The sequence below is a fragment of the Silurus meridionalis genome, chromosome 1, assembly GCF_014805685.1.
Source record: "Silurus meridionalis isolate SWU-2019-XX chromosome 1, ASM1480568v1, whole genome shotgun sequence".
In the NCBI taxonomy this organism is placed as follows: domain Eukaryota; kingdom Metazoa; phylum Chordata; class Actinopteri; order Siluriformes; family Siluridae; genus Silurus; species Silurus meridionalis.
Genome location: NC_060884.1, coordinates 25,611,588 through 25,638,284, shown reverse-complemented (window position 1 = coordinate 25,638,284; position 26,697 = coordinate 25,611,588). Strand labels below are relative to the sequence as shown.

Sequence of the window (26,697 nt, the reverse complement as noted above, 5' to 3'; positions counted from 1 at the left end):
AATGCAGGACACGGGATAAGGAAAACATTACGAGTATGGAAATTGAATCTAAGAGCTTTTGACACAACAGAAATTCGAGACAAAGATATATCATCTTGTCATAAAATAAGAGGTTATTGTCATAATAGATAGTAATTAGGGTGAAATACAGAGTGAGATTATTTATATGTTGTAGGTATCAAGGCACTTTAGGTATCTGCTCTAAGACGAGCTCTTCTTCCTCGTAATATTTCCTGAATGACCTCTCTTCACAGGGAAGCCAGATGCACCGTTTCATCTACGTTATAATGTAACTGTTGGGGGTGAAGTGGTGATCGCATGGAATGACTCACAAAATAATAACCACTCACTTTATTACGAGCTCCGCTATTCATCCAACACATCTCTTACACACTGGGAGGTGAGTCAAACCAGCAGCAATGTATTACTGTAATAATATACTTCTAGTCTCTTCAGGTTAGTATATATGGGTATTAATGGAAAACGTTAGCGCATTCATTTGCATGCATCTGTTTTTTAATGTCACATGACATTTTACTTCTGTAATGTGCATTTAATTGATTTTCAGTTTCATGACCTGTGTTTATCTGTGTTAGGTGATTAATGTCCAGCATTCGTGGGTGTCTTTGAGTGAGCTTACGTCTGGAGTCAGATATACAGTTCAGGTACGCTGTAAGCTCTTCCATCACCTTCAACACTGGAGCGTGTGGAGTGACTGGAGCCAGCCGTTCTACCTCACACTTGATGGTATATATGCTCTTACACAGTACCTTTATACATGCTTCCTATGACATGAGCTACACACTCTGGTCAAGACTCTTACGGCTCAAATATTATTGCTATTACATTTAACCTAGATGAATAATGTAGCTAGGTTGGTACAGTAGTAGGGGTGTAACGGTACACAAAATTCACGGTTTGGTGCGTATCTCGGTTTTTAAGTCAGTTCCGTTCAGTTTCGGTACAGTTAGGAGGAAGAAATGCAAAACATAATATTGCTTCTTGTTTTTTTTTTATTAACACAGTTTTTATTAACATTTGTAAACATCAACAGTTTACATTTTTAAAAGTTGCAATGCCTGCTTGGTTAAATAATGTATGAAAAAATATTGTAGAATATTTAGTAAAAATATAATTTATAAAAATAAAATGGATTAAATCTATTACCGTATTTTCCGGACTATAAGCCGCTACTTTTTTCCCATGCTTTGAACCCCACGGCTTAAACAACGAAGCGGCTAATTTATGGATTTTTCCTGGGTTTTTCCCGGTTTCACAAACTTCAAGCCAAAAAACTGAGTCCTGTAACATTAGACCAATGAAATTGCAGAACGGGTTCAGGTGAACCAATGAAACACTTTATATTAAATCAGATGCGCTCTCACTGAATCGGGCTGCACCACATCATAAATATGGATGATGTTCCTCTGACGTTTGACCTGCCGCTCACTCGGACTGTCTACAGAAAATGCGAATAATTCGTCACGCTGAAAACAACCGGGCATGAAAAAACGCACTTCACCTGTGTTCTGAGCTGCACGGCATCCGGAGAAAAGCTTCACCGATAGTGATTTTTAAACGCACAACGATGCCAAAAGATAAATACTCGAGAGAAATAGTTGTGAAAGGAAGGAGGAAGACAGTAAACAATTACTTTCTTGGTAGGCTACTGTTTAGATACAAGGTTTATTTATGTTCAAAATAAAAATCTTTGTCAAATTCAGTGTGTGCGGCTTATATTTGGGTGGCAGGAAGTGGCACGATTTCACACTTGCGCTAAACAATGGAATGAAAATTCCATATTTCGCCGCACTACAAATCATATTACCAGCACAGAGAGAGTAGCCACAGTGACACTGTGCTAACTCTAATTTCTTATTATACCCCTTTTTGTGTATGTTCTCAAGTTGAATAAAAAATGCGCTTAAAGTGAGACTTGAAGATTAAACAAACCCCCAAATTAAATCATAGGAAACTTAATATGTTCCTGAGGAAACTCAGATTTTAACTATGTTTTATACATAAAAAGGATTGCATTTTTTAAACATGTGAACCAAACCGAATCCCGGTACTGAAAAACGAATACGAGTACCGTTACACTCCTAGTTGGTAGGTGGGTGGATTATTGGATAAGAGTTATTCTCTGTATTTCTTGGATGGTGGATTATTGGATAAGAGTTATTCTCTGTATTTCTTGGATGGTGGATTATTGGATAAGAGTTATTCTCTGTATTTTTACTCTGTTACGTTTTGCCGTGCACGATATAAACAAAATGTCCTTGCACTATAATGGAATTGACAATTTAGGAAACCCTGAGATTTTTAAAAGCACTGCCTAGAAAACATGGCCTGAATAAAGAAAAATGTATTATTAATAGTATTGAAAAGTACTGTACATATTAATGACAGGAGCGGCATGAATAATTTATTATCATTGAAAGAATAAAACTGATGATGTTAGAACACATTGGTTAAATAGTACACTTTTTTTCACTCAGCTTTTCCATTATTTTTTTTGCAGGCCTGTGTTCTTCATTCTGAACATCGAGGCGCTGAATTAATCTATTGTACATTAGTTTATTTATTCGGAAAAAGATGAGCTCTGTGCCATTTTACTACTTTTCCCATTAAGTTGCTAAATTATTATAATGTTTTTTTCCGGCTATGTTCCGTAGGAGAGCTCTTAATGCATGTTTTACTGCATCAGCCCATATTGTCTCAGAGCACCGAATACTTCTTTAGCTCTTTAACAGACCATACAGTGCTTGTTGTGCTGTGCAGCCCTTTATTATATCAATTTACTAGAAATGATTACTTATGCATTTTTTTCTGATGTGGTCACATTTTGGTTGAGTAATATTTGCCATCCTTTCACTTTTATTAAAAGTCTCTATGAATTCAACATTGAAAACTGAACTGAACTGAACAAAATCTCTCTGTATGCATGGTCTTCTGTCTCACTGATGGGACCAGATCACATTACTCCTGATATAGTTGTTTAATAAATACAAACTTAAGTAAAGCATTATAATTTATGTTTTCTGGTGGGGAACAATTATCTGGTACATAGTATAGTATAGTATAAGTATAGTATAGTATAGTATGGTATGGTATAGTATAGTATAGTATAAGTATAGTATAGTATAGTATAGTATAGTATGAAATTCTTTCTTCGCTTATCCCAGCTTGCTCAGAAGCTTTGGTCAGAGTGCATTGTCAGCCATGATACGGCACCCCTGGAGCACAGAGGGTTAAGGGCCTTTCTCAAGGGCCCAAAAGTGGTAGCTTGACAATACCAGGACTTGAACCCCTGACCTGTAACCCAACACCTCAACCACAGCTACCACAAGCATATAGTATACTTCACTATAGTCTACTATACTTTCTCATACTCACTTCGTGTGACTGATCTGTACAAACCCGACTCAACACACATCACACACTTCGCACACCCATGATTCAGTACCACTCACACTAAATCATTACCACAAAATGTTTACATGCCGTTGTTGCACATCTTCTTGGATTGCTGCTATTTGTTCTTTTGCACAATATTCTGTCTACATTTTTTGCTACTGTTCACTTTATCTTGATTGCTTCTATTTGCACAATATTCTGTTCACATTTTTGCTACTGTTCACGTTATCTTGTTACAACAGGTTTACTGGCGGAGCTATTTTGTGTATTGTCTTGCACTGTCCTGTGTTGTCCTGCACTGTCTTGTGTTGTCCTGCACTGTCTTGTGTTGTCTTTTTGCACTGTTTGCACCAGGTTGCACACATGCACTTTATGTGGCAAGGATTTTTCTTACTAGTCCTTGGCCCTGTGTTTTCTGTTTCTGTGATTGTTGTTTTATGTTGTTTTATGTAGCATCAGGGTTCTGGAGGAACGTTGTTTTATTTCACTGTGTACTGCGTCAGTTATATATGGTTGTAATGACAAAAAAAAGCTTCTTTAATTGACTTTTGTACACAGGTACAAGGTTGTATAATTCATTACCTCATTGTGTCTTCATGGTTTGAGTTTAGTGTGTCTTGCCTTAGGCCAATTACTATTATAAAGTTTAAATTATAAAGAAAACTTTTTGGTGTGCCGCCAATAGAGTACAGTGTTAGACATAAATTTTTGTCAGGTGTCTCACTTTTTTCTCAAATCCATCATATTGTATATAAAATATATGATACAATATGAAACAGTCGCTATGATGGTAATGTACTGAATCTCTAATCATATCCTGATTCAACTAGCATAAATCAATATATATTAGTCTCCTCCAGACTTTATTATCTCTAATACATTTGAATGCAACAACCAAACTTTATTTTTACATTGTTTGACTGCAGAATTAATTTTTTAATTCTGCTTTACGTCTACTGTCTTCTCCATTCCCCGGCAAGATTTTTTTTTTTAAGAGTTTCTGGTTGTCATTGTGAAAACCGTTCCATGTCAGAAAAGCAATTTCAAATCTTCTTTATATATATATATATATATATATATATATATATATATATATATATATATATATATATATATATATATATATATATTTTTATATTTTTATACTTTAGAGAGGAGAGTGGTAGCTAAAATGGTTAAGGTGTTGGAACTTTGATTGAAAGGTCATGAGTTCAACTCTCAGCATCACCAAGCTGCTACTTCTGGGCCCTTGAGCAAGAAGAGACAATTGACTTTACCTGCTCAGTTATAAAAATGATAGTTCAGACGTTCCCCACTTTACGAACATTCACTTTACGAACTTTCACGGATACGAACAAACCTGTCCTTAAAGTAAAATTTGTGTGGAAAAATGAGTCGTGAGTCGAAAAAATTCTAAATGGAGGAGAGACGGCGTTTGCTAGTCGTCGATCGTAACGAGTCTAGATGGTGCGCACTGGGGAAAAAATGCACAACGTAGTACTAGTTGACCAATAAATCAAAAATGTTACACTTAAGTTACGGTCATTCTTTAGTTTTTAGTAGTGCAGGTAAATGCTTAAAAACAGTGTGTTCCAACTGGCACAGAAATACAGAAGTTGTATTTTAAGTTTTAGTGTTGATAAATCAGAACACTGTGATAGAGTTTAGAAATGTGTATCATATTACAGTTGACAAGGATGTACAAATTCTCAAAAAAAACTCTTGTGGTCAATTTGCAGCAAACATGGCTTGGCTGAAATTATTTATTCTGGAACTAAGAGCATACAGTACAGAAGTTTATATCCCTTTCTTGTTTCTCAATGATTTGGCCTGATCTACAGCAGTGTTCAGTGTTTTTCCTGGCAGTCATGGGAACTCACTAGGAGTATTTGTCTTTTTGGATATATATATATAAAATTAGGATTATAAAGGCAGAGTAGGTTATTAGCTTTAAAAGAATACTGTGCTGATACTTAACTGCTGCCATGTAATGTACCAGGGGAGGTAATGTGCAAAATGTAAAATGTAGTATGACATTTAGAATTAGGGTGGTAAAGGAATGAAAGCTTTAGTGGCACTGCAGTGGTGATTAACAGCTATTATTACTAGAGAAGCTTATAATTGGTTCTTGTTAATTGTTTGTCAGTATAGTGGGCTGAGAGACAGTTGCAGATGATGCAGTTCCACTGGGTTGGTTTGATTCATTAAGATGATTACCCTTGGGAAGAAGCTGCTTCTCAACATCCGAGTTGACGTTCTTGAACGGCCTTCTGGATGGCAAAAGGGCAAACAAATAATGATGGGGTTAAGTGGGATTACCGCAGATGCTCGTTGCTTTGTGTTGCCAACGTGATCTGTAGGCGGGCTAGCTGGACCCGGATGGGTCGCTTGCTTTCAAAACTTTACTGCAGAGCTTTTATTTGGAGATGTGCAGCTAGCTTGCCATACCCGGCCAGAAAGCAATTGAAGGGAAATTGGATAGAATTTTAGCATGTAACAAGATGAGCTACAAAAACATTGGATTGAGCTGTTTAGTGCTTGACCCCACCCTTCTATCCATGCCTCTGTACATGAAGCTCCAAATTCAAGAATGTGGGGTGTCAGTGTACTTGTGCAGGGTCTAGCTAGGTCGTCTGATGGTGGGTAGTTATGACAAATTGTTATACAGATGCAGTCACTGATGTAGACTGTTACTCCATTTCTAACACAAATTGCTGCATATTAGTCATCCAGGAGATTTGAAGCTAATATCATGTCCAACTAATAACGTCACGGTGAGCAAGTTTATCACCTAGGGAAAGCAATGTCCAAATGTACGCCATAATTTTGTTTCATTAACTTTTATTTAATTTCTACACCAAATGTAGGTATTTCAGAGTAGTAAAGATAAAGGCTACAACAGGACTGACAGGAAAAGCGTCTTCTCAGTATGTACGTTAATGTTGTCTTATTGTTTTCCCACATCGTTTAATAATTCTTTACAGTGTAATCATCCCACTTCTGCTGTTGCCACTCAGGTCGGAGTAAATGATGTTCAGCAATTCACTTCCACCAAAGCCATAAATACCCACGACAGCAAGCACACAAATGAGATGGTGCACTTTAAATCATGGGCACCTTCCACATCTCCTCTGTCTATCAGATCATCTTTATAATCTCATCCGTAATCTCTATAAAACTCCGAAAACAACCCGAAAACCGAAAACAAACAAGCACAGGAAATCTGGGAAGAATGTTAATAGAATTTATTGAAAAAGTTAAATAAATGATAAGAAATATGGCAACCAGAACAGAAGGGGTGGTTTAGTGAACTGTGGAGCAAATTACAGCAGCATGATTACACAGCTCATAAACTTGGTGAGCGACTGTGACAGAAGCACGAGGGTATAAAGGGAAAGATGGGGAGGAGTGACAAAAGGTGTGACATCTGCAGGCTCTTTATAGCCTTTTAAACGTTTTCATTTTTTAAATGTGGAACACATTTAGCTAATGCGTCATGTTGCGTCAAGATTGTGTCGAGTAGTAAACCCTCGTGCTGATCTGTTGTTTTTCTTTCCGGTCGTTTCTTTCCACATCTTCTCCTTCACCATAGAACATATTCTTGTGTTGTATATTTGATATAACAGTTCCTGACAAAGTCTGTGCTGCTTTAGACAGTGACTACATTTCTCTTGTCAGTCAAGAATATATCTTTATTGCTTTCTATAGTGTTATTGTAGAGTAAAAATGACACCATCTGCCATGGGAAACTGTAGGGAAAAGAAGCATACATTTCTGCTGCTTTTCAAAAATTTGAATTTAAACTATTTGTGGTATTTCAAAAAACAGTAGATGAGAATCAAAGAAAAGTAAAGTTGTAATTATATATGGGTCTCTAAAATGAGGATCCTGAATGTGATTATATATAATTAAATCCAACATATAGCACAGAGAGCTGCATGTAGTGCACTCACAGTTTAAAACACAGCCTACGCAACAATGCAACAAATTCAGGTGCCAACGTAGTCATGCTTTCAAATGATCTTGCAGGACTGTGTCTTATTGAGATTCATTCCATAAAATGAAAAATATGCTCAGTTTTCACTCACCGTTTGTCACGTAGATCCAGGATTAAATTGCATTTGTCAACCACTTGTTAGGCTTAGTCACCATAGTAACCTAGATGGAAAGGTGCAGTGCAAACGCTCAGACGAAGATGGAAATTAAAGTTGAAGTATTAGCTGGTGGCAGGAGTGCCTTAGACATAAAACAACTAAACCATTCTGTTGCTTGGTTATTTCCTGTAAATATTTGTTTGTGATTGTGGTAGTTGTTTTGCAAAACCTCCAAAGCAAACCAATGTAACCAATGAAACCATAGCAACCAGTAGTTCAGAATTTTTTTTTTATATTAACTAATTTATCACGTTATAAATTATAACCAACAAACTGTATTACAGTAGCATTACATAAATATAAAAAACAATATTACTACTATAGCTGGTATAAATGAACAGGCTATAAATTATATGGTTGTGTTTAATATGAAGTAAATTTTCTATAACTAAACACATGATATTATTTCTGTTATTGCCTCAGCAACGTACAACAAACCCAATTAATTTCTTTCAATTAAATTGGGAAATCACACTCTTATTTATATCCTATGTGGTGGAACATCTGTGAAACAAGTCTTTTTCTTTCCTTACCAGCCTCTAGAGATTAATATTACAAACACAGTCATGTTGCTAAGAAACCACAAACATGATTCTGTTTGTTTTTACAATGTTAAAAAACTAGTCATGAAATTATTGAGTAGTAGTAGTAGTATGTTGTTAGTTTTATCTCTGGTTGTTATGAATCACTCACTTTGGAGACTTCTTCAAAATTTCACCATATCAACAGTTAAATTCATGTTCATTAAGTTGCTATAAAAATGTCATCATTTTGCAGTGTTGCATTCATAGAAGAGAACATTAAGGACTGTGGTACTCTCTACACCACAAATACTACAAACTACAAAATACTCTAGCTGTACGAAAAATAGTGTCACACTATTCAACAGGTTTATCTGGGTTTTTGTTTTGTTTTTGTTTTTTTAACCCTTATCAGTGAGCTACATCCCTGCTGAAGTGTTCACCAGTCCCGGAGCAGAAGTAACAGTGTATGGTGTGCTTCACAACCACAGCTGGACCGCTGCTAAAGCTGTGTGGATGCTGAATGGCCAGATGCTTCCAGAAAGCCAATACCGAATGATAAATGAAAGAGTCAGTGCAGTCACCATCAGGGCGAAAGAGCCAGGCTTCGATACACTAATGTGCTGTCACCCGTTGGGAGAAAGATATAAATGCAGCATTGCCTACACCAAGGTCTACATTGAAGGTGAGACACAAATCATTGGTTCTTTGATCATGTTTTATTGATGCAAAATCTATTGGAATATGACTAAAATATTGCTATACATTCCGCTAAAATTTGTAAATCATTTAGATGAGAAACTAACATGACTGATCCGCCGCAACAGGTACCCTGTTTGAACCCTGGTCCAGTGGATAGCTTTCAGTTATACCTTATAGCAGGGGTCTCCAATCTTCTCCAGAAAGGGCCAGTGTGGGTGCAGGTTTTTATTCGAACCAAGCAAGTCCACACCAAATTCTACCTGTTCAAATCTAATGATCTTCATTTTTAATGACTATCAGGTGTGACCATTGATTGGTTGGAATGAAAACCTGCACCCACACTGGCCCTTTCTGGAAAAGATCGGAGACCCCTGCCTTATAGTATTTACTCATGCTTTGTGCACATTCCATTCACTGGAGTTACCTAAAAGTGTTCAGTGCTGTTGAGTGCCGGACAAATACCTCCATTTGAACATGTTTAGGCTTCTTAGTTCTTCTTGGTTCCAGTAAATAGAAATTGGAACATGTGGACTTTTCATTGTTAGTTTATAGTTCTGTTTATTTCCATGTTCCTTTTGTTTATTTATGTTGTCTGATGTAGCACCTTGGTCCTGAGAAAACATTGTTTTGTTTCATTGTGTTCTGCACTGTATATGGTTGGATTGACAATAAAGCCTACTTGAACATAGAAAAACGTTACTATAATTTGCTTACAACTTTTGCCAACAGATTTAGGAAGACCCACATATGTATTTTAGGGAACACTCACATCTGTGAGTGTTCCCTAAAATCTCCAACAAATGCACCATGGAGAATTTGAAGATGAAGATTAATCACCAATAATGTCTACATGGCCATAGTTCTGCAACTCTGGCCATGTAGACATTATTGGTGATTAATCTTCATCTTCAAATTCCTCAGGGTGCATTTGTTGGCTCCAGATGTACATGTATACGTACTTATGCTCTCATAGCTATACATCCTTCCTGTTTAGTTAGGATGTATTTCTAAACTAATTATTAGAATGCTGTAAAGCTGAGAAGACCATGGGGTTCATCTAAAAGAGGTCTGATAAATCTGAATATCAATCAACCCATATATTGGTTTCCAGTCATTTTGTAAATGTAATGATTTTTTTTATTCTTATTACTTTTAAATGTGAAGGGAAATGCATTACTTTTATATTGATCATTGGCTATTAATTATGATGTTTTTCTTTTTAGGATTCTTTGATGCAAATATAACGTGTCAAACCGATCAGCGTTCGAGAACTGATTCAATGACCTGCAAATGGAGCAAGAGTGCCTGGGCTGTCATACGCTTTCTGTACAGGTATGTAGATTTACACTCTATTCTTTTCAGATTCTTCTTTCCCTTTCAAGGCTTTTTACATACTAGTGTGGAAAAAAGGAGTGGCTGCGGTTATATGGAAGCAAACGAGTCCTTTTGGCATAGCAATCTAGACTGAATTTATTACTTCTGGAAAGCTTCTGGAACTAGACATCTACTAGGCTTCGCTCTGCAGCTGCAGTTGGCTTTTTAAATTATTTCACATGCAATATAAGTTTAAGCTCCATATCTTTGTTCACTAAAAAGACTAATGTTTTATCAGCACTCTCACCTCTGTGTTTGTTCTCCTTGTGATTAGTTCAGTGAAAAATAGTGCTTAATGCCAAAATTTAAGTATGATATATATGTGCTTTTGTTAACAGAATCTATTGTCATGAAATCTTTATTGTGTTCTCTCTGCCCTGTCTTCTGTATGTTTTAGAAGTTACAGGCGAATGTGTGAGGAGATACCACTTGAGGAACGTACCGAGATACAAACACCAGGAGAGACCATGGCTGGTGTGGTGGAGTGCCCAGATGGATCTGGAGATTATAGCGAATGCACTTTGCAAGTCCTAAGCATGTTCTTCTGCTATAAGCTGTGGCTAGTTGTGGAGGGTGGCTCTAACAAAGTGAGGTCACTTCCTGTCTTTATCTTGCCTGTAGACTATGGTGAGTGTTTGGAGTTATTCTTGCAGTATTGTGTTACTTAAATTTCTGCTTCATATTGCTTTTGCACATCTTTCTATGATGAGCAGAATGACGGTAGTGATACACAGTATTACTTATTTTCTCCAGTGAAACCGTCACCACCCTCAGACCTGGAAGCAGTCACCCTACCCAACAAAACACTAAGCGTAAACTGGAAGCGTCCTCACCTGCCTGCGTATGAGCTGCAATATGAACTTCGCTATGTACCGATTCATGGGATGGCAGATTTACAGTGGAAGGTAGGGAACGATTTTGACTGTATCATAAAATCTTGCATTATTCAGTTAGAGACAGAACACAAGTTTACTCAGTTTTTGCTTTATAAACATAGTCGATATCTATAGTTTGTTACAATAAACCAGTAGGCAAAATCCTCTAAATGATCCATTATCAAATTGATGATGATGTTGATGGTGCATTTGGAGTTGGAGATGGAGTTGGAGAATAAGAGACAAGAAAACAATAACAGTAACATATACTCTTCAATAAAAATGGAAAGATTGTGTTTAAATTAGGGCTGCCAATCGATAAAAATATTTAATCGCAGCTTAATCGCACGTTTTTATCTGTTCTAAATGTACCTTAAATGAATACTTTTCAAGTTTTTACTCTAATCAACATGGACAAATATAAATGCTTTATGCAAAAATATGTTTATAATTTGTGAAACCACATTCAACATAGAGCATGAACACAAAATATTATTGTAAATGTTTTAAATTAATTATAGTGTTTTAAATTACCTAAATCATCAGGGCACCAAATGGAGCTTCAGCTATGTTTCCACACGGACGGTTTTAATTGCCGGATGTTTGCATCATGGCATCATGACTTGGCGCAAAACAAATGTTTCATGATTACAAATTATTTCGTTATTTTTTTTTATATCTGTATATCTATAAGGTGTTAATTTTACCTCTTTTATGTTTATTTATGTATATTTTTTATTGAATTGGTCAAAGAAATGTACGCTGCATTAATCGAGCGGGGAAAAAAAAATTGTGCTGTCAAAATGAATTTGCGTTAATGCGTTATTAACGCGTTAATTTTTACAGCCCAAGTTTAAATAGACAAATGAAATAACATAAAACAGTTGCACACATTTTGAAAACAAACTACAGTGGAACCCACTTATCTCGACCTCGGTTAACTCGACAACCCTATTAAGTCGACATTTTTGAAGTGGAACCGCCAAATTCTCGCTTTGTCTTAGCATTTTTTAACGGTTATGCCGACTTTTTATGTCGCCGAACCCTAATATCTCGAGCACAAGGGGGGAAAAATTTGCCATTTAACGTCAGTTATCTCGATCGGCACTGTGCAGCCGCAGAAGAACTCGCAAAAGTGGCGGAAAAATCAAGCCTTACAGATGCTACAGGTGTTGTATTGTATACTGGTGAATCTCTGCTGTTAGTTAGTGCACATATGCCTTTTGTTGTTAAATGTTATGCGATGTACGGGAGGCGATGGTAGGAGCGCAGCACGGAACGTGGGATGAGCAGCAAAAGCATAGAATTAACAACGAATATATGTACATTTTTATAGCATGCCTTCATCAAACAAATCGCGGCAACGCTGTTGTGTAAAAAAAACCTCCAAAAACACGTGCATGTACATTCTCATTTATTAACGCACATCATGTACATAAAGAAATTTCAAGCACGTTAATATACTGCCGCCATATTGATTGTCGTTTATCTCGATCATCGGTTACCTCGATGCTTTTTGGCGTCCCCCTAGGACATCGACATAACCGGGTTCCACTGTATAACTTAGGGAAAGGCACAGGCCAAAACCAAACCAAAGCAAAGGCACATAAAATAAACTCAAAACAAAATTACCAGCGTTCAGCTCAACCCAATGTAACATGTGCTAAAGTGGTTTGTATTCACAAGAATTGATGTACCCGCATAACTGAAATGCTTTGAGGGCAGATTGAAATGATGAACAACATTGATTCAAATTATATTTTACCTTTGCTTACAGAGCGCACGCTTCTTATGTTGACATTTACCTTTATTAGGTTGAAGTTATATTTCTTGTTCAATCTGATGCTACTCAACAGTATATATTTGAGAATATAATTTGTAAGAATTTTAAATACCGAGCTAAGAAAGATTGTCCATGGTATTGAATGGGGGAAATGATGTATTACAAATTGATTTTCTTATTATCAGTTATATTGAGAACCAATGTTTTCTGTGGCAATTACAGATTTGCAGTTGTGTCCTCCACAGGTATTTGGACCTCTCTATGAGTCATGGGCAACATTTCTGGTAAAGGACGCATGCATACAGTACAAGGTTGAGGTGCGCTGTCGAAGACTTAACGGCTCGGGTTACTGGAGTGACTGGAGCAAGGCTCATGCATCCTCGGTTTATAGTGCTAAAGGTAAATCTCAGAGCAGACAGAGCATACCACTTTACTAAGTGTTGTAGAAATTCAACTAGAATTTCAAGTTCACGTTTAGTTCACCAGGCCATGTTTAGGTGACACATTGACAAATTCATCTACAGTACCATATGTATATGGTTAAAGTTTAAAATAAAAAAAAGTATTATGAAATATGAAAAACAATGATAAATTTAAAAATGCTAAGAACACTGATAAAACACTAAGTAATAAAGCAAGTTAACACGTGGTAATTGAGGTTTGAAAGTGTTGCTGGAATTTCATTTCAATTCCCCTTTTTACAATAGACATTGTCTCAAAGCAGCTTTACACACAAAGCAGTTATAAGCTTGTAAAAAAGAATGTGAAAGTTTATTGCCTATAAGTTTGTATTTTATAATAGTTTATCCCTGATGAGTGAGCCAGTAGTGACAGTGGCAGGGAAACACTCCCTGAGATGACATGAGGAAGAAACCTTGACAGGAACCAGATGCAAACGGAAACCCACCTTCATATGGGTGGCATCGAATGTCCATTCATTGCAGTTCAATAAATTTCCCTTTATTCAATCCATGATGAAAAAAATAAATCCACATAACATTAAAGCATGTTTCTAAATGATGTAATGTAATTTAAATATTGGCCTTTTCTCCAGCCTTTGTTATGAATTTTGCAGTTGCAACTATGTTCATGAAGGTGTTGCCCATCTTTGTTTTTCTCATTGATGGTATGCATTGCTTTTTTTTTTTGCTTTTTTTATATGAAATATGTTTTGTACAGTGTATTAATACTAAACTTAATTGTTTAATGAAACATTAATGATGAGAATTTCCAAACACTCTTAATCAAAATAATTAAATATGAAAGAATAATATGTCTATCAGTCCTGTCTGTCACCTGTGGACCAAGAGCTGGAAACCGGAGTATGGTTAGACACTTTATTAGTTTGAATACACAAGGCAGAGGGGCTTGAGGAAAAGCACGAACCGGAGAGTCAGTAGAATTCGTAAATGCGGATAGAATCCGTAATGTGGGTAGTCCAGGGATGATTGCCAGTGTGAACCATAGATCGGAAGGTGAGCGAGTGGAACTGGGCTGCTTATAAAGGGAGAAGTAGATTGGAGACAGGTGATGGTGATTAGTAGGAGGGCGAGGCTGTGCGATTGTGCTGAGTGTAGGAGGGAGGCGTGGCTGGTTGTTCCCTGACACTGTCATGGAAACGGTGCATTTATTTGAACAGGGACTTTGGGTAAACTGGCTGTCTTATATGAATGGTCATTACTGCACCAAGAATAAATTGCTATTTTTATATTTTTCTTTTTTGTATTTAAATTTAAAATTAAGTAATTGGACGAGGCGAAGAGGGATGTGGCAAACGCAAAGGAAAATTCATATGAGGAGCTGTATGAGAGGTTGGACACTAAGGAAGGAGAAAAGGATTTATACCGATTGGCCAGGCAGAGGGACCGAGCTGGGAAGGATGTGCTACAATTTAAAGCATTAAATGATGGAGATGGAAATGTGTTGACTAGTGAGGAGAGTGTGTTGAGAAGGTGGAGGGAGTATTTTGAGCAGCTGATAAATGAGGAAAATCAGAGAGAGAAGGTTGGATGGTGTGGAGATGGTGAAGCAGGAAGTGGATAGGATTAGTAAGGAGGAAGTGAGAACAGTGATTAAGTGGATGAAGAGTGGAAAGTCGGTTAGCATAGATTACATACCAGTGTGGAGATGTTTAGATGTTAGAGATGGCAGTGGAGTTTTTAACAGGATTGTTTAACGAGATTTTGGGAGGTGAGAGGATGCCTGAAGAATGGAAAAGGAGTGTGCTGTTACCGGTTTAGAAGAATAAGGGAGATGTGCAGAACTGCAGTAACTACAGGGGAATAAAGTTGAAGTCACACCATGAAGTTATGGGAAAGAGTAGTGGAATCCAGGCTGAGAGAAGAGGTGAAAAAGGAAGATGCAGAGGAAGAGCACCACAGACACATTATTTGGTAGAAGAATGCTGATAATGGAGCCACCGGGAGAAAAAGAGGAAGGCCCAGGAGGAGGTTAATGGATGTGGTGAGGGAAGACATGCATGTAGTTGCTTTGAAAGAGGCAGATCTGCTGTGGTGACCCCTAATGGGAGCAGAAAAAGAAGAAGGACAGTCACTTTTATTAAAATGACTGATGCAAACTAAAATTATCTTTTGTGTCGATAATATTTCTTTTGACTTTTAGCCCTAAATCACAGAGCTCCTTAGGTGTTCCACATTTGTCTTTTTTCTACAGACCTGAATTGCATAGTTGTGTAATTAGTTTTTGGCCTTTGTATGAGGGGGAAAAAGGTGTAGCACCCAAGGGACCTGTAAGCATTATTGTAAGACCTTTAAACATACCCCAAAGAGGCATAATTTTATAGTCACAGATCAGGCATAATATTATGACCACTAGCCTTTTGCTGCTAAAACAGTCCTGACCCATCGAGCGCTAACTTCATTAACTGAAGCAATTCGAGCTACAGAAGCTCGTCTGTTCGATCGGCCCACACGGGCCATCCTTTATGCCCCACGTGCATCAGTTCATCAATGTTCCATCCTTGGACCATTTTTGATAGATACCAACGACTGCAGACCAGGAACAGACCACAAGAGCTTCAGTTTTGGAGATGCTCACACCCAGGCGTCTAGCCATCACAGATTGGCTCTTGTCAAACTCGCTCAAATCCTTATTCTTGCCCATTTTTCCTGCTTCTAACAACTTTGAGGAGAAAAATGTTCACATAATGTTATAATGTTATGTCTGGTCGGTGTACATATACAGTATGTTCGGTCTGATACTTAATGCTGTCGTTACTTTCTAAAGGAAAGCAGTGTAGGTGATTGTGTTGGTTATTAAGGCACTCTGATGGTTTGATTTCAGCACCAGAGATGGGGCCAGACTTCTGGAGAATTATACAAGAGACTTCAAGTTACACTAATGTAACTCTGCTCTTTAAGGTACAGACTTAATTTATAGGTTCATGTATTCTGTATGAAGTGTACCATTAATAATAATAAAAGTCAGTGACCTTCCTTGGGATAAATATTTATCTGTCAGTAAAAGAAATAGCTGCATGTATAGCTGTAATTGAGCAGTTTTGTAATTGTAATATGCAGGCCTATAAAAAGACAATTGTATATAATCATTTCTCATTAGTTTTACATCTATTGTCTTGTAGCCTTTTCCGGCAGAAGAACCAGCCAGCTGCGTGCAGCGACTTATAGTCGTGCACCAGACTTCAGGGGGCAATGTGTGGTCAGATGACATAGCCCCAAGCTCATTTTACACATTCCAGTGGGGAAAGGAAATCCATAGCATCACCGTCATATCCCGAAATTCTTTAGGTTCTTCAGCCAAGAATAGTAACATGACCCTGGTGCGTCAGCCTAAACGTGAGTAAACGAGTTCTTACTGTAACACGTGTAACAGGAAAAATATGATCTGACTTTAAAAAGGATCGCCTTCTGCAAAACATCAAGCCATTGTGCTCTGTTCTACTATTTTTAGCTCACCCATTACATTATTTTCCTAGCTAATTGCTTTGATAAGAGCTGTTTGTTGTTTAGACACAGAGCGCAGTCTGTTTGCTTATAGAACACACTGTTTTGTAAAGGAAATTACATTGTGATTTTGTTGCAGTTATTCTATGTATTTTGTGAAAACATATATTCATGTAATCATGATGTTGGCTTGTCTAATAGTTCAGCACCAGCTTTATTGACCTTTTTTATTTTTAAAATAGCATTATGCTATGCCTTGTGCTTGTTAGAAAAATCAGTTCAAATGCAGAGAACAAGAAGTTGCAGACTTTCCACACTGTTAATTATGAATTAACATGTAATCTTTAATGGACTCTTGTAATTTCAACATATCCGTCTATTTTTACTTACACTTAGGTTAATGGTCCGTCATCACCCACAGTGCCGTTCAGTTACCTGCTGATAATGGTGCTTTTATTGGATTAATTTATTCATCGGAATAACACTATAATAATGTCAATTCCCACCATTTGATGTGCAAAGTGGGGACAAAAACATGGACAAACATTCCATGCATTAGCAACAAGTTGGCTAACATTAGTGAGAATTTGTGAGAATGTTCATCCAAGTATTGTGTCTATATATTTAAAAGTTTAAAATCGAATACTCATATAAGCTTATTGAACATAGAGAAGAGAAAATTAACACTGTTCACAGTACAAGCAGCCATGTTGTTTTGACATCACTCTGTAAACACGGACGCAGTTGGTAGTGGCGTAAGACTACTCTAGGCTGACGGTTGCTTTTACCGTTTGTAGATGAATAAATGATTAAACTTCACCTTAAAGACAGCATTAGGTTTTAGTTTTCTCTTAACAGACAGATACAGCAGCACTTTAGTGTTTTAGTCTGCATAGCTTTCCAACCTCCTCATCTAAGATCTGCTTCCAAAGCTTCAACTATTCAACCAATACCCATCAGCTTCCACCATGTTTCTCACAGGAGTAATGAAAATATAGTAACACTTCATAATGACTAAAAACATTTCAAATACATTTCTATTTAATTATTTAATGGGTTTCAGGGTGGTGGTTTAAAAAATAATAAAATATTTTTCTTAAGATTTATTAGAAAGGATTTGAATTGATGCCTTACGGTTATTGTAATTTCTGTCCTCTTCAGTACTACATGTACAGTACATGAATTTTAACAACATGCAGCAGTGCAACAGATCCAACAAAATTGTACAAAAAAATTTACGTTTTGTGTAGCAGGCAAACATAGCAGTGTATATGTGGTATGATACATTGGGACATTGCCAGGATGTACGCATTTCCCGCCTTGTGCCAGCGATCGACAGAGTTCACTTATCTCTGTGTTAGAGGGTGTAGTTTATTTCGGTGTCTTTGCTGTTTCAAAGCCCGATTTTAGCTCTTGTCTCTCTCATATTTATCACTGTCGTCGGACACTGAAACATCCACCACCACACCTACTGCCACATACATATATACTGTATAGTTTATACAGTACGTTACTGTAAATTGCTCTGTTTTGCTAACTTACTACCCCATATTGATCACCATTCTTTATTTCTCCTGGGTAGGCTAAGACATGTTTCATTGACTACCTGTACACATGAATTAGCTCCCAATGTGTTAAAACTGTTTTCCAGTGTTTGGGTACATGGCACTTTTATTTCCTATCTGCAGGACAGTGTGTGCACCGGTTTTACGTAGCAGCCAATACATCTTGTGTGTTTTTCTCCTGGAGCCTGGTGTGTGAGCAGCCATCGCTCCGGTCCTTTGTGCTTGAGTGGCTGGATTTGAGTGGTGATTCCAGCCAGGGCAAGACCCCACCAGGGAGAGTAGAGTGGCTCAGAGTCGCTTCAACCGCAAGGGATCTCCAGCTGTGCCGTAAGTTTGTAACTATTTTACATTAGTGGTAATTACTGTTTTCTTACTGTCTGCTGATGTACTTTTTGTGGAGATTGTCTTAGAGACTCACTCTTTCTCTAAAACATAGTGACTATTTCTTTGTCTTTGTAATGGAAGTTTATTTGTTTTCTTTGGTATATTATTGATTCTAGTAAAATATATGATGTTCCATTTGTATCCAGCTTATACAGTACCCTGTGGCAGCTATATTAAGTGTCAATGTCTCATGGTTTATTAAGCTGTACTAGTATTTATTGAGCTGTTTGTTTTAAAGTAACTCAGCCAGCTACATGTAATATTCATTACATTGAAGTGGATGTAAATTTGACTAGAATTGTATTGAAAAAGCAGGAAAAGCTTTCTGGGGTAAGAGAAAGGCTTTATTTCATTGTAGCAGATTTTATGCTGGCTTATTTCTGACTACAAAAATGAGCTTTGACGTGAGGCATTAAAGTAAATGAAAGATGTTTTGGGCATGTTTGTGTATATATATCATCTTAACACATTGTATTTCACACAGGACCTTTTTATGGCACAGAGGAGTTTAAGCTATATCCTGTGTTTGTGGATGGTGAAGGGGAGCCAGTGGCATGCACAGGTAAGAACATTTTAACAGGCACAGAGAAGAAAAAAAAACAATTTTACTACAGAAACTTTAGTGTATGTCTATAGATGAGAAGGCTGTTCCCCCCAAAAAAACAAAAAAACAAAAAACAATGACAATGACAATGAAGCAATAGTCCACTGTAATAGTCTGGGTTTAATCTGGATAGTCTGGATCAGAGAGCAACAATGGACATTGTCTCAATGCCAATGAATAATTCTGTTCCTTATAATTGTAAGTTTGTCTCTAATGAGTGCACCAGTGGCAACTGTGGTGAGAAAAAACTCCACAAGATGGCATAGGGAAAAACCTTAAGATTAACCTGATTTAAGTGGGAACAAATCCTCTTCTGGGTGGCACCGAATGTCCATTTATTACGGTTTAACTTTGTTACAGTGTGCATTGATAGGTGGTTAAATGCAACCTGTGGTCCTGAGCAAATGTAGCAGACTGTTGACATTTAGTACAGTCCAAATCCATCCTTAAAGCTCCTCTGTTGCTTAGTCTTATTCACTTGGATTTTATTGCCTCACAGGAAAACAGCTTGTGGAATTACTGGTCATAGTAATCATGATTCAAAACAAATGAATGTCTTTTACATCTTGTGTCCTTTCCCCTTCAGTGAGTTGGCTTTTCTGCCAGTAAAGTTTGATTTATCATGACCATTCTTTTACTGAAAAATAGAAAGTCAATGTTGGTAGCATAAAAATATAAAATATGGCTAATTTGTAGACGTTGACACCTTTGAAAATAGTTTCATTAAATATTAGACTTTACAGTAAAGATATAAAAACTTGGTGATTTTTTCAACTATTTTAATTATAGGGTATGTTTGACCAAGCCAAACTGCTGTTTATAATAATTGTAATACTAATACATAATTTAGGTTTATGTGTGATTTAACAATTTTATTCTTCACATCTCTAAGGCGTCTGAGGTCAATCTCGGCAAGTTCTTAACTCCTTTCTTAGAACGGTTCTGTTGTTTTGCAGCTGTTCGAAGTGACCCTGCAGCCTACATGCTTCTCATGATCATCGCCTTCCTCTTCGTCGTCCTGTTTGTCACTTTGATCATCTCTCAAAACCAGTAAGCCATCGCCTACCTCAAAAAAATCGTGGTATTGTTAGAGTAAGCTGTATGAGTTAAACATACGTAGGCAGAACAACAAACAACAAGCACAAAACGTTTCTTATTGGGTAAGTAGCAGACGTGGATGGCTTAAGCATGGGATAATTGGTATTGATTCTGTCCTCACTCGTGTACCCATTGACAGCATGCAACGACAGGAAACAGGGGCTGCAGAAGTCTTAATGGTTCAGTGGACATGAGTGCAGAGGATAGACGAGAGCTAAAGGACAGAGAGTTTTCTGGAGTGCATAATGCACAGCATGGGAGCCCAGTGCTGTGCTCAAGGACACAATGGTTATAAAATCCACATGCTCTCTGAATCGAATGCGTTTGATTACCGGGTTCATATCATTATTGCTCCTATTGGTTTAATTTACAAGCACCTTTTCTGCTAATTCTATGCATCGTCTGTTCTTAAGTTGAGGAACAAATTACCTTCATCCTGTTTACTCAGTTACACACAGCTCACTAATATGCACAGAAAGCGTGGCTCTGTTTATACAATGTTTTTTTTTTTTATCTATTTGTTTCGTATCAGCAGAATTATATAAAGTACATGATGTCAATTTATTTTAGATTATTAATATTCTCTATATATTTGCTAGTTGTTGTTTTTTTATGTTATTGACCTAATCTGTGAACTTGATACAAAAGAAAAGAGCAGGGGAAAAACAACCCTTATTATGCTGCATGAGGGCAATTATATTTTCCAGGTTTTCTGAGGTAAGAGGGTGCTGGTCCATTTTTGGCCTTGTAGGCAAGCATCAGTGTTTTAAATCTGATACGTGCAGCTACCGGAAGCCAGTGGAGGAAACAGCAGTGGGGTGGTGTTGGAGAACTTGGGCAGGTTGAACAAAAGTCACGCATCTGCGTTTATGATCATTTTCATTGGACTAATAGCATTCAGAGGTAGACCTGCCAGCTGATAGTTGCAGTAGTCCAGTCTCGAAATGACTAGAAACTAAACAAGCACCTGAGTAGCCTGTGTGGACAAAAATGGTCGAATCTTTCGGATGTTGTAGAGAAGGAATCAACAAGAATAAGCCACATTAGCAACATGTAAAGAGAAGGACAGTTAATTGTCCATAGTTACCCCAAGGTTGTGAGCAATGGCTGAAGGGGAGAGCAGAGAGTTATAGAGTTATTTTGAGACCCTAACTTGGAGATGAAACACCTGGGTTTTGCTGGGGTTGAGTTTTAGTTGATGAGCACTCATCCAAGAAGATATGTCCGCCAAGCATGCTGAGATCAGATCGGAAGCTGTGGTATTTAAGGGAGAAAAAGTGAAGATTAGTTGAGTGTCATCAGCATAGCAGGGGTAAGAAAACCCATGTGAGGATATGACTTCACCAAGAGAGTGGTATAGTGAAGAAAAGGAGGGGACCAAGTTCTGAGCCTTGTGGGACACCAGTGGAGAGTCTGCGTGGACCCCACATCGCTCACTACTAGAGGTCGATCAATCATTGGTTTTGCAAATAAATCGGCACCGATTTTTTCCAGGTTCAGATTGCTGGAACTATCGGCTTTCGGCAAAAATCCATACCAATAGTTTTTCCGGGTTAAATCACGACACTATGTGCTGTTTGTTTTTACATGTAAGACCGCGGGCTGCACAGAGAGTGTGCTGTATTATATTTATAATTTATTAATTAGTTGGTTTGAAAGAGGCAGATGTAGAGGACAGAGTAGTCTGGAGAAGGATGATCCACTGTGGCGACTCCTAATTAAAGCAGCTGAAAGAAGAAGAATTATATAATTAGAATGTTAAATGAATATTTCCATATTTATTTTTATTTTGCACATTTCAGTGCTTTTGCAAAGTTCAATGCTATTTTAAATAGAGTGTTATGGTTGGGTTTTTTTTTATTTTTTATTTTTTATCTAGTAATCATTTTAAAAAGTATAGTTGATTAATCGGTTATCTGCAAGTACGATCGGACCAAGCTGTCAGTATCAGTAAAATCCATCAGTCGACCTTTACTCTCTACCACCAACATCAAATATGGCATCTTTTAGGGGGAAAAAATTTATTCAAACATTAAAGTTTCAGATGGTTTCAGAATGAACAGGTATGAAAAAATTTGTTGGTTCCCCTCAAAGAAAGAAGAATTGTGTTTAGAAATACTTATTGAAATGGTCAAAAGTGTTTAGCTGTCATGGATATTTATTCCTTATTTAATAAAAATCAGATTTTAATTAAAAAATTTTATTCCACATAATATATATAGTGATCAAACTAATTGTTTATTTTAATTCTCTCCATGCATGTCTTCGATCCTATAATCAGTCATTTAGCAATTTAAATGGAAAAAAGGAATCATCTGCTGTCTGGAATCATTGTTTACTCTGCTTTCTGCATGGTCTGAACATGGACAGGGTGCATAGAGAAAACATGTCTGTATGCAGAGGCATTGCCTCTGGCTATAAATTTCTGATTCCTACTGATTCCATTGATCCTTCTGACAGCAGCGTAGTCACACTGTTGACACATCCCTGCAGGTCATAGATTAGTTCGGGTGTGTGGATGTGAACTGAAATATTATTTTGTCTATATATTTATTCTACATTGTCAAATTCTAATTTCATTTCTTTTAGATTAAAGAAGTTTGTGTGGAAAGACGTCCCAAATCCCAACAACTGTTCTTGGGCCAAGGGGATAGATTTCAAAAAGGTCAGACTTGAAGTGTATTGTTAATAAAATATATTTTGTCATCAGAAGTGTTACTGCTGAACAGAAATGAATGAGAAGGAATGTAAAAGCATTACCTAAGCATATACAAAAAAAAAATTATAAAAAAGATTTGTTCTGTATTTCTTTGCAGTTGGATGGCAACCTATTCGGTCATCAGGAGGGCCTTACTGCTTGTCCACTTCTGCCTGTGAATGAAAATGTGTGTGAAGTCGAGATTGTTGAGAAACTTTTTGCTGTGGAAGAAGACCAAGAAGAGAAGGCACTTCTTCACCATTCAGACAATACAGAACGCCAAAGCAACAATCTCTCATCCAGAGAAGGATCATTAGATCCTCTTTCTCTCGATGCGTCCACTGTTGCTGCAAGCTCTGAAACGTCGGGCCAGTCGTCTGTAATGTACTCCACTATCCTTGTGTTCGATCAGCCTGTCCTCCAGATGAAGCAGCAGGAGAGTTTAAGCAGCTCCAGCGACGAGGGCAACTTCTCAGCTAATAACTCCGAAATCTCTGGCTCCTTTCCTGGAGGCCTTTGCGAGCTGGAGAGCCATTCCTCTTCTGATAGCACCAATCCCCGAAGCTCTTGCTCTTACAACTCCGTGGAGGAGTTTTCTGAAACGTCCGAACAAGAGGATGAAGTTTTAGAGAGCACCCAGGTGTCCAAAGAACTCTATTACATGGGAATGAATGAAGAAGCTGAAGAAGATGAGCTAGATGAGGAGTATAAAGAGGAAGTTGGAACAGAGGAGCAGATTCCAGATTCTAGTCCTAAGATGGAATGCAAGAAAACCAGTGATTCAAACGTTCCTTTCTATCTGCCACAATTCCGGACTGCTGCCATTAAACTTCTGAAGGAGGCAGTGGGAGACAGCACCCTCCAGCTGTGAACGGAAATATTGGCCTTACCTTGTGAAAACAGGTCACACTGTACGGTTTAAATCCATCATAATTCCATTCTTTTTTCATGATCTCATTCCTGATAAGGAAAATCTGATCATGGCATAATGAGTACAGGATTTTAGGCAAAAAGGTAGGGGAATTCACTTTTCTGCCATGATGTTATTTCTCTTTTACCTTAAATAGGAAGAGAAACTATGAAAGAAAACAAGTTTCATTGGCAGTGTGCTAGATGGACCATTTCCTGTTATCAGCGCACAGTCTGTCTGTGAATGTCAGCTGTTGGGTTAAATGTCATCCTGTTATTATTGCAAATTTGCATCCTCATCAAATGGGAGGTGCCTTGTGAGATAGAGGGCAGAAATGATATTTTAAAGTACTGGCGGAAATAAAATGCTGTAAGAGAGAGTATATACTGTATCTGTGGCTGCATGGGAAAACCCTTCACTTTGCCAAATTTTGATATTCTATAATAAAGTATATAGTTTATCTTCGATTAGTGAAAAGGAAGAAAATTGCATGTAAAACCTCTACTGCAGCTCTACTGAAAGATGCCACACCTACCTCTATATGGAAAGATGGAAAATGATATACTATTAATATTCTATACTATTAAAATATACTATAAAGTCTATTTGGACAAAAGTATTGGGACACATAACTTTTCCTTTCCAAAGTGTTATTACAAAGGGCACACAATTGTATAATACGTCTTTGGATATAATATATTTTCCCCTCACCTGAACTTGTTAACCAATGAAAATGTCCCTGTGCACAAAGCCAGCGCTATGAAGAGTTTACATGGGTTGGAATAAAAGAATATAGAGCTCTGACCTCAAACCTATTGAACACCTTAGAGGTGAATTAGAACGCTGAATGTACCCCAGGCCTCCACACCCTACATCAGTACCTGACTTTTCACTCTTGTGGCTGAATGAGCACAAATCTCTAAAATCACACTCCAAAATCCAACTTTGGTGTCCATACAGGACTGCATCATGTGTACTTATAGTGTATACCAACACAGCAGCATGAGAAAATGAAGGCAAGTATACTGTATACCTATGAAAGTGCACAATGGGGAAATGAGCCACTGATTTATCAGCAGCATCTGCCAGTCTCTGTTTCATTACCAGAGGTAAAATAAAAATCACTTATAAGAGCTTAAACACAAGCGCAAGATACAGAAAACCCTCATGGCATTTAAGATTGTTGTCTGTTGACATCTGTACAGAGTGCCTATAGGGCTTCTGTGTCTTTTAATGACCATATAAATGCACCAAATCAGCACATACATGGTGGGAGCCATCATCCCATTAAAAACTGAACTGTTGAAACGCATGTTCAAGAGTCAAGTCACGACAAATCATGTTTGTTACACTATGGCCTACAAAAATGTAACAATTTTAAAATCTTAAGAAAAAAAAATTTACCTATGAAGATTTTGCACAGTCTGACTTACATCATTTACAGCTGCTTTTTTTTGTTGGTTCTTTTATAGTCAAAACCTCATACTCGTGATCACCTGACAGGTTTTCCCAGACCACCACACACATACAGTAGCAAGAAAAAAAAGAACAGATGTTAGCTCCTCAGGCATCAGGAACAAACGATCCTTGTCGTTATTAGTGGAAAACTGAATTTAAGGTGCTTTTGTAAAAGAAAGTGCAATCAGTGGCATTTAAATCTGTTCACGATTTAAGCTGCTTGGTTGAATCCACAAGAGTTTTTAACCACTTGACTAATATTGTGTTTCTATTTCATCACCGTTTCACTGTGAATGTCTATTTTGTCATCCATGTTTTAGCGTTCATCAAAACCTTTTAATCATCAAATGTGAAGCGTTCTGTCTATCTTCAGTGTCTGTTGATTTGTACCACAACCAGTGTATGGTGACCACCGAATGTTATTGACAGTAATGAAATTTGTTTAATTGTTAATGTTTCTAAAGAATATGTGAACAGTATATTAATATTTGATGTCTATTTTTCTGGTCTGAATAAAATATTTATTGCAAGCTCGCTCAGTTGTTTTGAATTCTATGACCTTCTTGGTTGAAATCATAACTTAGCTGAAGATGTATTTCCCTTCAGGGTTTTTTTTTTTTTTTGCTTTGCAATGCAATGGTTTATTAAGAATAGTGCTGCCCACCCTTGCAGACATCTTTTGTGTAATGAATGGGTCCGTATAAATCAGAATGCAGTGACTCACTGCTAAAATCATGCATTCATCCTTGGGACCTCAAAAGAGAGAGAGAAAGAGAGAGTAGTTTTTGAGAACCGAGAAACTGAGAAATCTGGCTTCTGAAAAACAGCAAGAAGAAAACTTTTCAGCTTATTGCATCAGAGGTCAGACGCTACAGGGATTTAGTTTGCTGTATTCACATGCGCCTGCATCACATACAAGCAAACCTAAACCTTATTTTCTGTGTAAGTTTCTGAGCATGTTCTCCATATACTTTTATGGATTTGCTCAGAGTTATCCTGTTCAGGTTTCCCAACAACCCAGGAACATGCTAGTCAAATGTGGGTGTGAAAATGTTAAATGTATTCCTATGATGGACTGGTGTCTCTTCCTGGCAATATCTTTCTCTCACACACTGGGTTCCTCAGATAAGATCAGGAATCACTGTATTTCTCTTCAGGAAAAATGGGCTATGTATAAGGCATAATTGGCAGAAATCATTCAATAAAAAAATCTACCAATATCAACATTTAA

The 26,697-nt window shown here is 37.4% G+C and overlaps 1 protein-coding gene across 4 annotated transcripts in view; it reads left to right on the top strand.

The window, feature by feature from the left end:
- The window catches only part of lepr (leptin receptor), a 38,529-nt gene extending 12,538 nt beyond the window's left edge, over positions 1-25,991 (top strand). For all 4 annotated transcript variants that reach the window (XM_046858870.1, XM_046858853.1, XM_046858843.1 and 1 more), the window contains 14 exons: positions 255-400; positions 597-747; positions 8,508-8,777; positions 10,018-10,126; positions 10,566-10,795; positions 10,922-11,073; positions 13,072-13,225; positions 16,130-16,206; positions 16,428-16,641; positions 18,438-18,641; positions 19,183-19,260; positions 20,259-20,352; positions 22,990-23,065; positions 23,217-25,991. In XM_046858870.1, the coding sequence (XP_046714826.1) occupies positions 255-400; positions 597-747; positions 8,508-8,777; positions 10,018-10,126; positions 10,566-10,795; positions 10,922-11,073; positions 13,072-13,225; positions 16,130-16,206; positions 16,428-16,641; positions 18,438-18,641; positions 19,183-19,260; positions 20,259-20,352; positions 22,990-23,065; positions 23,217-23,969 (2,708 nt within the window). In that variant the 3' untranslated portion in view covers positions 23,970-25,991. The remainder of the gene's footprint in view (positions 1-254; positions 401-596; positions 748-8,507; positions 8,778-10,017; positions 10,127-10,565; positions 10,796-10,921; positions 11,074-13,071; positions 13,226-16,129; positions 16,207-16,427; positions 16,642-18,437; positions 18,642-19,182; positions 19,261-20,258; positions 20,353-22,989; positions 23,066-23,216) is intronic.
- Positions 25,992-26,697: the final 706 nt, after the last annotated feature.